The 14,821-nt window shown below is 46.4% G+C and overlaps 1 protein-coding gene across 1 annotated transcript; it reads left to right on the top strand.

The window, feature by feature from the left end:
* Positions 1–4,351: 4,351 nt before the first annotated feature.
* Positions 4,352–10,404, top strand: LOC140851911 (uncharacterized). The gene is made up of 2 exons (XM_073244054.1): positions 4,352–7,934; positions 8,021–10,404. Exons 1-2 carry the CDS (start codon positions 7,464–7,466, stop codon positions 8,585–8,587), a joined length of 1,038 nt encoding a protein of 345 aa, XP_073100155.1. The 5' UTR covers positions 4,352–7,463; the 3' UTR covers positions 8,588–10,404.
* Positions 10,405–14,821: the final 4,417 nt, after the last annotated feature.

The following is a 14,821-nucleotide window of genomic DNA, read 5'->3' as shown; positions in this document are numbered from 1 at the left end:
TTGTAGTGAGATTTAAAGAAAAAATCTAGACTGACTAAGAAGGTTTTCGCACGAGCTAGTACTCTTGAGAAGATCGATCAGATCGGAGCTTCGAGTGGATTTTTCATAAAGGTCGGACGCATGTGTGGCTGTGAGCAATCAGCAAGGATCCTCTCCACCATGTCTCTCAGCAGCAGAGATCATTGACTCGTGATCAGATATAGAGTTCTGAACTCAGATTAGAAGTAGATGTGATCTACTACTCATATCTATGGATGCTGATTTTATCTTCAGTGTTTTTCAGATTTCATATGCAACATAACATATCATAAATCTCAAAGTAGGTTGATTTGATGATTAGATCATATACATGTTAGATTAATTTGATTAATTTAATTATCTTCTACAGTAATTTTTTGAAAAAATTTCAAAATATATGTATGAAATTACCTACGCATCCTAATATACCAAAGGTTGGCGCCCCCTCTACTTGTCTCATTGGATGTGGGCGCCCCCTCTACCTACCACATAGGATGTGAGGCACCTCCTTTACTTGCCATATGAGGTGGGGATTTTTTCAACTGGATCTGATTTTTTTGAGAAGAAAATCAAATTAAAAGGTAAGAGACCTTATGATATAAGGACTAACTTTTTTTGCCTGATTGGAGATTGATTTGGAATAAAAAAAGGATCTATTTAAGAGATGGTCTCCTAAGGTTTCAAAATAGTTGAATTATGAATTTGGATCTCCATCTCCTCTCATCTCCCCACCATCCTCTCTTCCTCCTCTCTATCCAATGCCCAAGGGTTGAAAGAATAGTACCCTATAAGTCAATCGCATAGGGATGCGAAGGGATTTTTCTTTATTTTTTTCTTGCTCATTTGCATGATATTAGTTATTTTTATTTATAAGGTATTATGTTTTATTATTTGCTATATCATTTTTTTTATGATTATGATAAACCCCATAGATTAGGGCAATGATTTTAGGACCACGATGAGATCATACCAGTGAGACTTAAAATCTTGATAGTCTCAATCTAAAATATTTCAGTCATTGGATCATCAAGTCGGAGATCGATGATACCGGTAAGACTGGTACATCCTATGTATGCTCAATAGAGAGGGTGGTTGATCTCATAATCACTTATGTGGTGACACTAATAAAAAGATGTAGGTGCTCATTAGAGAATGAGTTCACTAAACTGACCCGTCAAAAGAATATCTGATGGAGCCTTACAGTATGTCAACAGATGGTTCTTCAGTGGGAGTGGTGCATGTGATCCTTTGACCTGAGATTATCATAGTACCTTGTGTACATGGTTTCTTACTTTGGTTTATTTTCTAGCACACTACTTTGAGATGTGTGTGGGATATTTTGGGTATGATGAAGTATGCATGAAGATTATGAGTGATCAATAAGAAATCGGTCACTCTTTGTAGGAGGAGAGAACATCCTATGTGATCTCATAAGATGATGACTCTAAAAGTCTCTAGTCAGAGCAAGGATGAACAGTAGAAATGATTTTTACTAATTCATCAATCGAGTCATCATCATCGAATCAAGATATATATGGATAGGTATTTGGGTCTGATATATTTTCATACCAATGGCCTTTCCGGGATGTTATGTGATCGAAGGATTGAATTGCTCGGTAACTTACCATGGAAGGATAATTTTGATATTTCCATCAAATTTTAGATCTTTCAGATAGTCATGACACATTGCTAGATGTCAATCTTGACTTATGAACTCATCAAAATTAAAAGAGTTTAATTCGAGAATCAATTAGGAAGAGTCCTAGTTGATTGGGACTCTTGAGCTGACCTAATCCAATCAGATTAGGATTACGTCGAGAGTCTTAGTCCACTGCTGCTAGATTTGAAACCCAATGGGTCACACACAATAGAAATTTAGTCTTGATCCAATCTATTTGAATTTATTATAAATTCAATGGATTAATTAAATTGCTAGCACATGAATTAACCCGAGTTCCCAATTAGGGTCAGTGCAAATGTGTTTGTGCTAACCCTTTGCTTGTTGTCTTAACCTAACGTGATTAGGTTTGAACCATCTATTTATTAGTTGGTTTATCTAGTTTATATGAAAGAGTTCCATGTGAATAAACCTCCTCCACACCAAAAGCCATGCAACAAGAATTTAGACGTCATATTTATTTTTGATAATCAAGGAGAAGAGTCCTTCTTTACTTATCTTAATTCTCTTACATCTTCCACACGTCTTTTATTTTTGTGCGCCATCTGATGGTGTTATAGGATGTCTGGGCATGGAAGAGGAGAAGGAGTCCTTCTCTTGGAAGGAACTCTATGCCAAATTAATTTGGACATCACCTTATTTTTGGGCGATGAAATGGAAGAGTCCATTTCACATTGGACTCTGAATTTCTCCCTTTATCTCCATGCATTTCTTAATTCCTCATGGCATGAGATGTCTCTTGGGATTATGGGAGCAAAAGAGAAGGAACAGTCTTTCTCTGGCAAGGAGTTTGAACACCAAATAAATTTGATATCCTTTCATATATGCATTGAGTTTATGGAAGAGTCTTAATTGTTAAGGACTCTTAATTTCTCACATGCTTCCTTAATTCCATGTACCATAAGATGGCATCCAGATTTTTCTACACAGAGGAGGAGTCCTTCTGCTTGTTAATCTCTTCCTATTCTATACCTTGAAGCTTTAGATTACACACAAAAAATTAATTTGTGCATGTAAGGGAGATGGGATGCCAAGAGTTGGCACCCCTTGGTATCTTATGTGGCGCCTCTTCATTTCTTATATAAGGGCATCCCATATGGCATAAAAATCATTCAAAAATTATTTTGGACATGGGATTAGATATAGAAGAGGTGAAAAAAATCTAAAGTAAAAAAAGAAAAGGAAAAAGGAGAGAAAAATAGAAATGAAAGGAAGAGAGAAAATGGAAAGTATGAGATGCTTGTCCAAAAATCAGATTATTCATGTGTTGAACATAAAATCTGATTTGTATGTGGTGAGATCTTTTGAGAAATAGTTCTTAAAAAAATCATAGTAGAGATCATGAAGACATACAAGTAATGGTGCAACCAACTCTTATGAAGGACGGTCGGCAGCGAGCTTGCGAAGAAGATTGCAGCGCCACGACAAATTAAGAAAGGCTCTGATCAGTTTCGTGTGGATCACCATTGGAGGGTTTCTACTTTGGAGTCTCATGGAGGTCTCAAAATTATCAGATCGTGGTCTTCTCGTTGGTATATGACTTCTGGTATCTTTCTAATATATATATTTTTGATTGTTTGATTGTAATTATCAAGGGGTTGTTAGGGTTTTGTATTTCGATGGACTAGTTTAATTGTTAAACTTTATTTTCAATTGTTGAATGCATGTTAAAAATTTTAAAATTCATATTCTGCTACGTCACTGGAACCCAACAGTTGTATCAGAGTCACCCTTGATTGATTCAATCAAATTTTATATTTTTTTTGTGATATGGATTAGATCCAATTCAAACTATGTCAAAATCAGATTTTTTGATTGATGTTTAATTCATGTTCCTGATGTATTTTATTAATGATAAAGTATTATCAATCTATGTTCAAACTTTGGATATGAAATTTCATGATTTTTTGACTTGTATAACAAGTTTTTGATTAGATCCTATGATCTAATTTTTGATAGAATTGAAATCCAATGCATGTGATGCGCGGACCATTAGAATGCTACATATGGATGTAGATTGTCAAGACTTAGGATTTTTGTATTTGATGCATCTACCTAAGATCTAAAAGCCAACCACCATACCATCTTGGTTGTTGCCTGAGGTATGTGTGGAGTCGAAAAAATATTTGATCATGGAAAAGAAACATCAGACATGTAGTAAGATTTGTGTCGGTGAATTTGTTTAACTATAATTCATTGATCTAAAGTATTTAGAATTAATGATTATAGATTAAATTAAATTCATGGTTTTAATTTGATTACAAGTCATGTTTTAATTTATGTTGATCTAATTATTATTGACCTAATTTGATTAGGGTTTGAGTCATGGTTGATCGAATCTATGTTGATCTAATTGAATTAGGATTAATCTAACAATTGGTCAACCTAACTCAAATGAATGACAAATGATTAACTTAAAATTAAAATTTTGGGTCAAGTGTTGAATCCGAATCGAAAATCCTAGATGGATCCTATATCCATAATTTTGAGCATCTCTATTGATATGTGTTGGTGTAAAAATCCGCCTGCGCTGGAGAAGCTAGAGTCAGAGGAGTCGCGGTCGCCGTCGGGACCTGCAAAAGAAGTCTAAACCGGAGGTGGGGTTGCTCCGGCAAGACCCTCCGACGCTCAAGTCAGTTCTCTGCCTCAACAAGAATGGAGTGCTCAAACGAAAATTTTAGCAGAATTTTGGGATAGAAAATTAGAGCTTAGAGAATAACGTATCTGGGGTCTCCTTTTTATAGGCGGAGGGGGCAACAGACTAATAGCGACGTTTGTAACCGTCTGGCAGTGGGCTGCCCGGGGTCAGGAGGAGTTTGTTGCGAAGAGTAGTGGAGTGGAATCGTGGCTATCACCGGGACATGCCATGTGGAGTCTGTTGCGGGGAGTGGAGCGGCGTCTGTTGTCGTGACTTGCCAGAGGATGGAAGATCCGCACGGTATCCATCGCAGGAAGTGGAGCAGGATCATGGCCATTATTGTGGTCTGCCAGGGAGTGATGGAGCCGCGCAGAATCCGTCGCAGGAAGTGGAGCAGAGTCGTGGCTGTTACTGCGGCCTGCCAGGGAGTGATGGAGCCGCACGGAATCTGTCGCAGGAAGTGGAGCAGAGTCGTGACCGTTACTACGGCCTGCCAGGGGGTCCAGGCCTGTCGGCCGAAGTTCGGTTGAAGTCCGGTCTCCGTAGAAGCCTGGACGGGGATCATTTGTCGAGGAGTCTCGGCCAAGGCCGCTCGTGGTAGGAACTTGAAGTAGTTTATTTGCAGCGGTAACTCGGAGTTGGTCGCTTGCAACAGGAGCTCGAAGTCCGACTCCCGTAGGAGTCCAAACGCAGTCTTCCTGCAGTCGAAGTCGGGGATGAAGTCCGGCTCTCGTAGGAGTCCGGACGAAGTCTACCTGCAATTGAAGTCGGGGGGCGAAGTCCGGCTCCCGTAGGAGTCCGGACGAGGCCTACCTGTGATTGAAGTCGTGGGCGGAGTCCGGCTCTCGTAGGAGTTCGGACGAGGCCTGCCTGCAATTGGAGTTGGGGGCGAAGTCTGGCTCTCGTAGGAGTCCGGGCAAAGTCTACCTGTAAGTGAAGCCGTGGGCGGAGTCCGGCTCCCTAGGAGTCCGGACGAGGTCTGCCTGCAGCCGGAGTCGGGGACGAGGTCCGGCTCCCGTAGGAGTCCGGGCGGAGTCTTCCCGCAGTCGGAGTTAGGGATGAGATCCGGCTCCCGTAGGAGTCCGGGCGAAGTCTATCTGCAATTGAAGTTGAGGGTGAAGTCCGGATCCCGTAGGAGTCCGGACGAAGTCTGTTTGTAACTGAAGCCGTGGGCGGAGTCCGGCTCTCGTAGGAGTCCAGACGAGGTTTGCCTGCAGCCGGAGTCAGGGACGAGGTCCGGCTCCCGTAAGAGTCCGGGCGGAGTCTTTCCGCAGCTGGAGTTGGGGATGAGATCCGGCTCTCGTAGGAGTCCGGGCGAAGTCTACCTGCAATTGGAGTTGGGGGCGAAGCCTGGCTCCCGTAGGAGTCCGGACGAAGTCTATCTGTAATCGAAGCCGTGGGCGGAGTCCGGCTCCCGTAGGAGTCCGGACGAAGTCTGCCTGCGGTCGGAGTCTGGGACGAGGTCCGGCTCCCGTAGGAGTCCGGGTGGGGTCTTCCCGCAGCCGGAGTTGGGGATGAGATTCGGCTCCCGTAGGAGTCCGGGCGAAGTCTACCTGCAATTGGAGTTGGGGGCGAAGCCTGGCTCCCGTAGGAGTCCGAACGAAGTCTACCTGTAATTGAAGCCGTGGGTGGAGTCCGGCTCCCATAGGAGTCCTGGCGGAGTATTCCCGCAGCCGGAGTTGGGGACGAGATCCGGCTCTCGTAGGAGTCCGGGCGAAGTCTACCTGCAATTGGAGTTGGGGTGAAGTCCGGCTCCCGTAGGAGTCCGGACGGAGTCTACCTGTAATTGAAGCCGTGGGCGGAGTCCAGCTCTTGTAGGAGTCCGGGCGGAGTCTTCCCGCAGCCGGAGTTGGGGACGAGATCCGGCTCCCGTAGGAGTTCGGGCGAAGTCTACCTGCAATTGGAGTTGGGCGAAGCCTGGCTCCCGTAGGAGTCCGGACGAAGTCTACCTGTAATCGAAGCCGTGGGCGGAGTCCGGCTCCCGTAGGAGTCCAGACGAAGTCTGCCTGCGGCCAGAGTCGGGGACGAGGTCCGACTCCCGTAGGAGTCCGGGCGGGGTCTTCCCGCAGTCGGAGTTGGGGACGAGATCCGGCTCCCGTAGGAGTCCGGGCGAAGTCTACCTGCAATTGAAGTTGAGGGTGAAGTCCGGCTCCCGTAGGAGTCCAGACGAAGTCTGCCTGTAAGTGAAGCCGTGGGCGGAGTCTTTCTCCTGTTACATTCCGCCTGTTCAGTTTTTTGCAAGCACCCCATCTCTTATTTTTTTCGATTTTTTTTGAAATTTTTAGGATTTTTGCTCGATCCATAATGTCCTCCAGCACTTCTTCCTCTAGTAGTTCTAGGAGTTCGTCTGTCCCAGCTCCCGAAAATCTCGGTTCTATAGATGAACCTCATCTGGTCTTTGCACCAGACACCATCCCCAGTTCTCTGACTCCGTAGGAACTCTCACTGATTAGGATTCAGTACGGAGTTCCTCCGGAGTACGAGTTGGAGCTTCCTGAGCTGACTGGCCGAGCTAGCGCTCCTCCGCCCGGCTGCTTCTGTCTATACTAAGAAGCTTTCCGCGCCGGGCTTTGACTTTCGCTTCCCCCTTTTGTTATTGCTCTCTTCCGCTTCTTAAACATTTCTTTAGTTTCTATCGCGTCGAACTCCTTTAGGTTTCTGATAGGATTTCTTTTTCTTTGTAGTTTAGCTGAAGTTCGGCCGACTCTTTCTTTGTTTAGAAATTTCTACACCTTCAAGCGTCATCCCTCGGCAAAAGACTGATGGTACTTCTCTCCTCAGTTCGGTAGAAAGGTGCTGAAAGGCGCGCTCTCTTCTATCCACAACTGGAAGGAGAGGTTCTTCTATGTCCGATATCCGACCTTGGAGCTGGGATTATCCCCTTGGGGCTCTCTGAGGGATTCCGTCCGTCGGGCTTCTAGCCTGGAAAGGGACGACCTCGAAGCCTCCAAAAAGCTCGAGGCCTATCAAGCCCCCCTCCTCTCTGAACTTCTAAAGGAACAACTCTTGTTCAACGTCGGCCTGAGTCCTCTTAACCCTGCCGGTACTATTATTTATTTATTTTATTTTGCTGCTTCTCCTTTTTCTTATTCTATCTCTGAGCCGTGTTGGTCTTCTTTTATTGCAGACATGGACGCAAGCGTGGCTCGGAGGTTAGCTCAGGGTTTGAAGATCCACAAGAGAAAAGGCGCCTCAACTTCGGGGTCGGTGAAGAGAGCCAGGACGGAAGAGATAAGCTCGGTCGTGCCTGCTCAGGTGGCCATGGCCGTCGACGTCCCTTCCGATGTCGATCCCGAAGTCCCCCGAGCCTCTTCAAGGAGCCCTTCGGCCGAGGATCTCGCTCCAAAGGCTCGTCCCGAGGGGGCACTCGGGGTCGAAGGGAAGAGAAGAAAGAAGACCCTGACTCGGAAGAGCCGCAGCTGCAAGGTTGCTGTCGAGGGGGCCGGCGGCTTCGAGGAAGACCTGGGGAAAAATCCCTTCAACAATAGGGATTTAATAAAGAGGCTGGTCGAAGGGTGCATTCTGCCCGAGGTCGTCCAGAGGATCATCCTTGCGGATCCTGAGCTGCGGGTCTGGGACTTTCTGGGATCTTTTCTCGAAGTAGGTTAATTCATTTTTTCTCTTTCTTGCTTCTTTACTTAATTTGTTCCTTAGCCTTTATATTGACTCTCCAACCTCTCTTGCAGATTGGGCACCAGCTTGTCGCCAACGTCGAGGCGGTGAAGATCGTCAAGAGGGAGGCAGCTCGGGCGGAGGAAGGTCGTCTGGCTGAGGCTGCCCGCCTCGAGGAGAAGATCGCCGAGGTCATAAGTCTTCAGGAGGCGCTGCAAAAGGAGGGACAAACCTCATCTGATCTGAGAACCGCCTTGGAGGAAGAGAGAAAGAAGATCGAGGTCGAGGTCTCCGAACTGAAGGCGCAGGTTTCCGAGCTGAAAGCGCGGATCCCATCCCTGATCTTGAAGGCAGGGGCCCGAGCAGTGGAGGAGTTCAAGGCCTCCTCCGAGATGGAGGATCTACAGGTCCAGTTCGGCCAGGACACCTTCATCAAGAGTTTCGAGCTCTGCCAAGAGAAGATGGCCGGAAAGTTTTTCAAACTGGACCTCGGCTTCCTGGATGAGACGTTCGACGATGAAACCGGACCTTCCGAAGCCGTTGCCGGTCCTCCTCCAGTTGGGACCTCCTCGACCGCTGCGGCCACCGCTACTGACCTTCCGGGGATGCCGAGCTCCTTCACTTCTGCTCTAGAGGTCTGAAATCTCTAATTTTATATTTTTTCTTTGTGGTGGCCTTTCTTCGTTTTCTTGTACTTAAAAATTATTTAATCAATAAAATCGAATTTTTCTTTACAGAGAGCTCCTTTTTTTTTCTTCTGCATTCTTTTCCTTCTCTTTTGTCTTCTTGCACTAATTTGAGTCGTGGCGCTCTTGTCTCCCAACGATAGTGTTCTACCGAAGTCCTTCCCCTGCCACAGGGGATTCCTCTGAAGTCGATGATTCGAGATCTTAGAAGGAAAGTTCGTCAGTTGATGAAGAAATTCAAGAAGCTGGAAGATGAACTTCACCAGCTGAGGGAGAGCCATTCAGAGGTCACTGCGGAGGCTACTTGCTTTCGGAACCTCCACAAGAAGGGTTTCATGGAATACACCCGGAGGAAGGCCGACTTCATGATGGAGCTTGAGGAACTCCGAAAATGCGCCAGCGACTGATCTTGGACTCAGGCTTCCAAGATCAGCTTTCTTGAAGTTGAGCTGGCAGCTGCACGAGAAAAGATCGGCCAGTTGGAAGGGAGCTCATCTTGGCTCGCAACTCAGGCCGAACGCGATCGAGACTGATCGATCAAATTCTCCGACCTTCAAAAGCAACTGCAAGACGCTGAGGTGAACTACAACGCCTATCGGGTCGGCTGGTGCAGGCAGGTAGAGGACTACCGAAGGAAGCTCCAGACGGTGACCGACGAAGTTGTTCGCCTTCAGAGGCAGTTGTCTGAAAGAGTCTAGCCTGCCTCTGCACAAGGTTCTGACGAGCTCCACTCCTTGAGGGGGACCATGGCAGAACTGTCTGTGGCCCTTGGGCAGGAGGAGGCCGAACTGCAGTGGCTGAAGATTCAGCTGATCCACGAGCAGCAGGCGGTCAAAGATGCCGAGGCGGAGTTCGAGGTCATGAGGAAGAGGCTTTGGGAGTCGGAGGGTGAAAGCCGGCGGTTCCACCAGATGTACCGGGAGATGCTGTTGAGAAAGATGGAATTGGAGGAAGAAGTCAAAAACTTAAAGCAATCCCTAATAAGGACCGGAATCGAGAGCTCGAAGTCGGAAGAAGCCGAGCTTCCTTAGAGCCTCCTCTTTTTTTTTTATCTTTCATCCTTCCATGTATTCTTTTTCTTTTCTTGTCGTTTCTCTTTTTTGGCCTTCAAGGCTTTGTAATGTACACTTCACTAATGAAATGAAAAAGAAATTTTTCATTACCTTGTCCATTCTGGTATTGAGTTGTCGTTTACCAAACTTCTTTTGTTTATTTTTTCTTGACCTGTGTTGAGTTTCCTCTCAGCGATTAAGGGTTTTTGATAAGAATATCCTTCCTTGTTGAGACGAGGTCCCTCGTGTCTTTGATGTAGTTTGTTTTTCACTTATCGCTGGTGTAGTTCGTCGCCTTCCCTTCTTATCTCTCTTTTTCTTTTTATTTGGACGAGGGTTTTTCCTTTAGGTGAGGGTTTTTTCTCTGCTCTTAGCGGGGTTGTGGGGATGTAGAGGAGCTGTTGAGGAGGTTTTTCTTCTCATCCGGTCCTAATCGATCGGGTCTTTATTTGTGTTAGGACGAGATTTTCCTCCTGTCCCCGATATAGTCAATTTCAGCTCATGCTTGGATGAGGTACTCCTCCCGTTCCTAACAAGGCTGTGGGGGCACATAAGAGCCGTTGCAAGGGCCTCTCCTCCCATCCGATCTTTAAGTAATCGGGCCTTCAACTTTGCTCATGTTAGGATGAGATTCTCCTCCTGTTCCTAACAAGCCTGTGGGGGCACATAAGGGCCATTGCAAGGGCCTCTCCCCCCATCCGGTCTTTAAGTAACTGGACCTTCGACTTTGCTCATGTTAGGACGAGGTTCTCCTCTTGTTCCTAATAAGGCTGTAGGGGCACATAAGGGCCGTTGCAAGGGCCTCTCCCCCCATCCGGTCTTTAAGTAACCGGACCTTCGACTTTGCTCATGTTAGGACGAGGTTCTCCTCCTATTCCTAACAAGGCTGTGGGGGCACATAAGGGCCATTGTAAGGGCCTCTCCCCCCATCCGGTCTTTAAGTAACCGGACCTTCGACTTTGCTCATGTTAGGACGAGGTTCTCTTCCTGTTCCTAATAAGGCTGTGGGGGCACATAAGGGCCGTTGCAAGGGCCTCTCCTCCCATCCGATCTTTAAGTAACCGGACCTTCGACTTTGCTCATGTTAGGACAAGATTTTCCTCCTGTTCCTAACATACTTAATTTTGATTGTATGAGGGAGTTACTTCCTGTCGTTATAAGCTCATGCTAAAAGAAAAAATATGCAAATATGAAGTTTTTATTTAAGGCAAAGCTATTGGTAATACATTCGCAGATTCTTCAAATTCCATGATCGCGGAAGGTCTACTCCTCCGAGCTCTTTTAGATAGTATGTTCCGGTCCGGACTACCTCTTTGACTTCATACGGGCTTTCCCAGTTCGGAACAAGTTTCCCTTGATTCTGAGGTTGTGAGATAGCGGATCGTCGAAGTACCAGGTCCCCTGCTCTGAAGGCTTTGCTTTTGACCCGAAAATTGTAGTAGCGGGCTACTTTCTGCTTGTAAGCCGCCATCCAAACTTGAGCTGTCTTCCGCTTTTCTTCTAACAAGTCGAGGTTAGCCTTGAGATCCTGTGGGTTGTGCTGTTCGTCGAATGCCATGACTCACGCCGACGGAAGCTTGAGTTCAATCGGGATCACGGCTTCTGTCTCGAAGGCTAAGGCAAAGGGGGTCTCCCCTGTGGGCAATCTCTGAGTAGTTCGGTATGCCCATAACACATGATAAAGCTCATCTGCCCAAGTTTTCTTTGCTTTTTCAAGTCTCACCTTGATTCCTTGCAACAGAATCCTGTTAGTCACCTCGGCCTCGCCGTTTGCCTGCGGATGGGCTACTGAAGTGAAGTTATGGGAGATATTTAGGTCCTCACAAAATTTGGCAAATCTTGTTCCAGCAAATTACCGCCCATTATCAGTAATGAGGGTTCTGGGTAAGTCGAATCTACAAACAATTGACTTTCAGACGAAGTCCTGCACTTTAGCTTCTATGATTTTTGCCAAAGGCTCAGTTTCGACTCACTTGGTGAAATAGTCTATTGCCACTAGGAGGAACTTCCGCTGTCCGGATGCCATGGAAAAAGGTCCGAGGATATCCATCCCCCATTGCGCAAACGGCCATGGGGCACTCAATGGTGTAAGTTCGGAGGCAGGTTGTCTTTGGATATTTGCATATCTCTGACACCGATCACACCTTCTGACATATTCGACGGAGTCGTGGTACATGGTAGGCCAGTAATAGCCTTGTCGGAGCAGTTTATGGGATAAAGATCTGATCTCCAGGTGACTTCTACAGACTCCCTCATGTACCTTCCTCAAGGCGAAGTTGGCTTCAGAAGGCCGGAGACATTTCAGGAGGGGCAAAGAGTACGACCTCTTGTATAGCTTGCCTTCGTAAAGGATATATCGGGAGGCCTGGTTCCTAAGCTTTCGAGCTTCTTTTGCATCAAGAGGAAGAACTCCGTCCTTGAGGTATGCAACCAGTGAGTCGATCCAACTGGATTCATGGCTGATCTCCATCACAAGCTGTGATTCTTCCGTATTTGGGCGCTTCAGAACTTCGAAGAAGACTTTCTTAGGCAGTTCAGCAGGAGCCAGTGTAGCCAACTTGGAGAGAAGGTCGGCCCTGGTATTTTCTGCTCTTGGGATCTACCTGATGTTGAAGCTATCGAAGGTAGGGATGATCTTCTTTACCTTTTCGAGATACTTGGCCATACTATTCTCTCGAGCTTCATAATTTCTGCTGACCTGTCCCACTACTAATTGAGAGTCACTGTAGGCTTGAAGCCGATCTACTTCTAATTCTTTGACGATCCTCAGTCCTGCAATCAGAGCTTCATATTCTGCTCCGTTATTTATCGCAGGGAATTCGAAGCGCAACGCATACTCCGCGATAATTTCAACTGGATTGACCAAGATTAGGCCCGCGCCTACGCCTGACATGTTGGAGGAACCGTCTACGTAGAGGGCCCAAAAACCATCAGGGAGATCTGTTCTATCTTCAGGGGAGTTCGACTGGAGCCCTGGGTTGTCGGCTTCATCTCATCCAAGTTCGGCCTCTTCCGGGATAGTGCATTTCACCACGAAGTCTGCTAATATCTGGGCTTTTATCGTCGGTCGAGATCGATAGTCGGTGTCGAACTTTGTGAGCTCGACTGTCCATTTCGCTATCCTCTCAGAGGCATCCGCTCGATGCAGAATCATCTTGATCGGCTGGTCGGTGAGCAGTGTTATGGTGTGTCCTTGAAAGTAAGGTCGGAGCCTTCGAGCTGCAATCAACAAAGCGTAAGTTAGTTTCTCTAACTTAGTATACCTGGTTTTGGCATCTCTCAATACTCGGCTTATGTAGTAGATCGGTCGTTGAATTTTTGCTTCTTCCTTAATCAGAACTGCTGCGAGAGCCACAGGGGAGACCGCCAGGTACAGAAACAACTCCTCTCCAAGTTCGGGTTTTGCCAATAGTGAAGATGAGCTGAGGTAGTCTTTCAGTTCTTCGAATGCTTGCTGACATCCAGCGATCCAACAGAAGTTCTTCGGCTGCTTGAGAATCGGAAAGAAAGGTAGGCACCGCTCGGTCGATCTTGAGATGAAGCGATTTAAAGCTGTTACTCTCCCAATAAGGTGCTGAACTTCCTTTATTGACTTCGGGGCGGTCATTTCCTGGATGGCGCGAATCTTTTTTGGATTTGCTTCGATCCCGCACCCCAATACTATAAAGCCCAGGAATTTTCTCAAGGTTACTTCAAAAGTGCACTTGGCTGGGTTCAGCTTCATCTTGTATTTTCGGAGGGCGTTGAAGGTCTCCTCAAGGTCGGCGACGTGATTCATCGAGGATTTACTTTTTACTAGCATATCGTCCATGTAGACCTCCATGTTGCGGTCGATCTGTTCTTTGAAGATCTTGTTCACCAGCCATTGATAGGTCGCCCATGTATTTTTGAGGCCAAAAGGCATGATCTTGTAACAATAAAGGCCATGGTTAGTAATAAAAGCAGTTTTTTCTTCGTCCTCTAGCACCATCCTGATTTGATTGTAGCCGAAGAACGCATCCATAAAAGTGAGAAGCTCGTGGCCCGAGATTGTATCCACTAATTGGTCGATTCTGGACAGATGGTAACTGTCCTTCGGGCAGGCTTTATTCAGCTTTTTGAAATCTATACACATCCTCCATTTACCGTTCGCTTTCTTAACCAGGACCACATTGGAAACCCAGCTCGGATAGTTGACCTCTTTGATGAACCCGACTTTCAGGAGTTTATCAACTTCCTCGGCTATTGCCATTTGTCTTTCCGGTGCATGACTTCGAACTTTTCCTTTGTCGGCTGGTGTCTGGGATCAACAGCCAGACGGTGTTCCATAACTTCAGCATCGATCCCTGGCATGTCCGTCGGAGCCCAAGCGAAAACATCCGCATTCTTTTGTAGAAATTTGATAAGCTGTGTCCGTACCTCTTTTCCAAAGTTGGAGCCGATCTTCACCACGTGCTCTTCATTCCCATCATTCAAAGGAATTGAGGCAAGATCTTCTATTAGCTCACCCTGTTCTTTAGTCAGGTCGTCGCGGGTGTCTAATCCATCAACCGGACAGGGGTCAGGCTGACCACTTCTTTGTAGGGCTATATTATAGCAATGTCTTGCCAGGGCTTGATCTCCTCTGACTTCTCCGACCCCTTGGTTAGTAGAAAATTTCAATTTCAAATGGTAGGTCGATACTACAGCTCAGAGGGTGTTGAGACCAGATCGGTCGAGTATCGCATTGTAGACAGACGGCGTCCTCACTACCAGGAAGTCCACTAGCGTTCTAGATTGTTTCGGATATCGACCTGCAACTACAGTCAAAGTTATTACTCCCTCCACTGGCACAGCATCGCCAGTAAACCCTACCAACGGGAAGCTAATCGGCCCTAACCGACCATCAGGGATGGACATTTTAGAGAATGCATCATAAAATAAAATATCGATCGAGCTTCCACTATCAACAAGAATGCGGCGTACATCATAATCAGCAATGTTTAAAGAAACTACAACCGCATCATTATGGGAGAATTGGATCTCTCAGGCATCGTCTTCAGTAAAGGTTATAGATCCTTCAGTTCTTTGCCGCTAGAGCGGTTCGACCGATCCACTGGCTGCTCCCCTCTGGGGCCCTCTAGAGATGGTGTTGATGATCCCGATTGGAAGTCGATCT

Source organism: Elaeis guineensis, chromosome 10, assembly GCF_000442705.2.
Source record: "Elaeis guineensis isolate ETL-2024a chromosome 10, EG11, whole genome shotgun sequence".
Taxonomy (NCBI): Eukaryota; Viridiplantae; Streptophyta; class Magnoliopsida; order Arecales; family Arecaceae; genus Elaeis; species Elaeis guineensis.
Note: the sequence above shows the minus strand (reverse complement) of the source record. Positions and strands in the feature narration are given on the sequence as shown.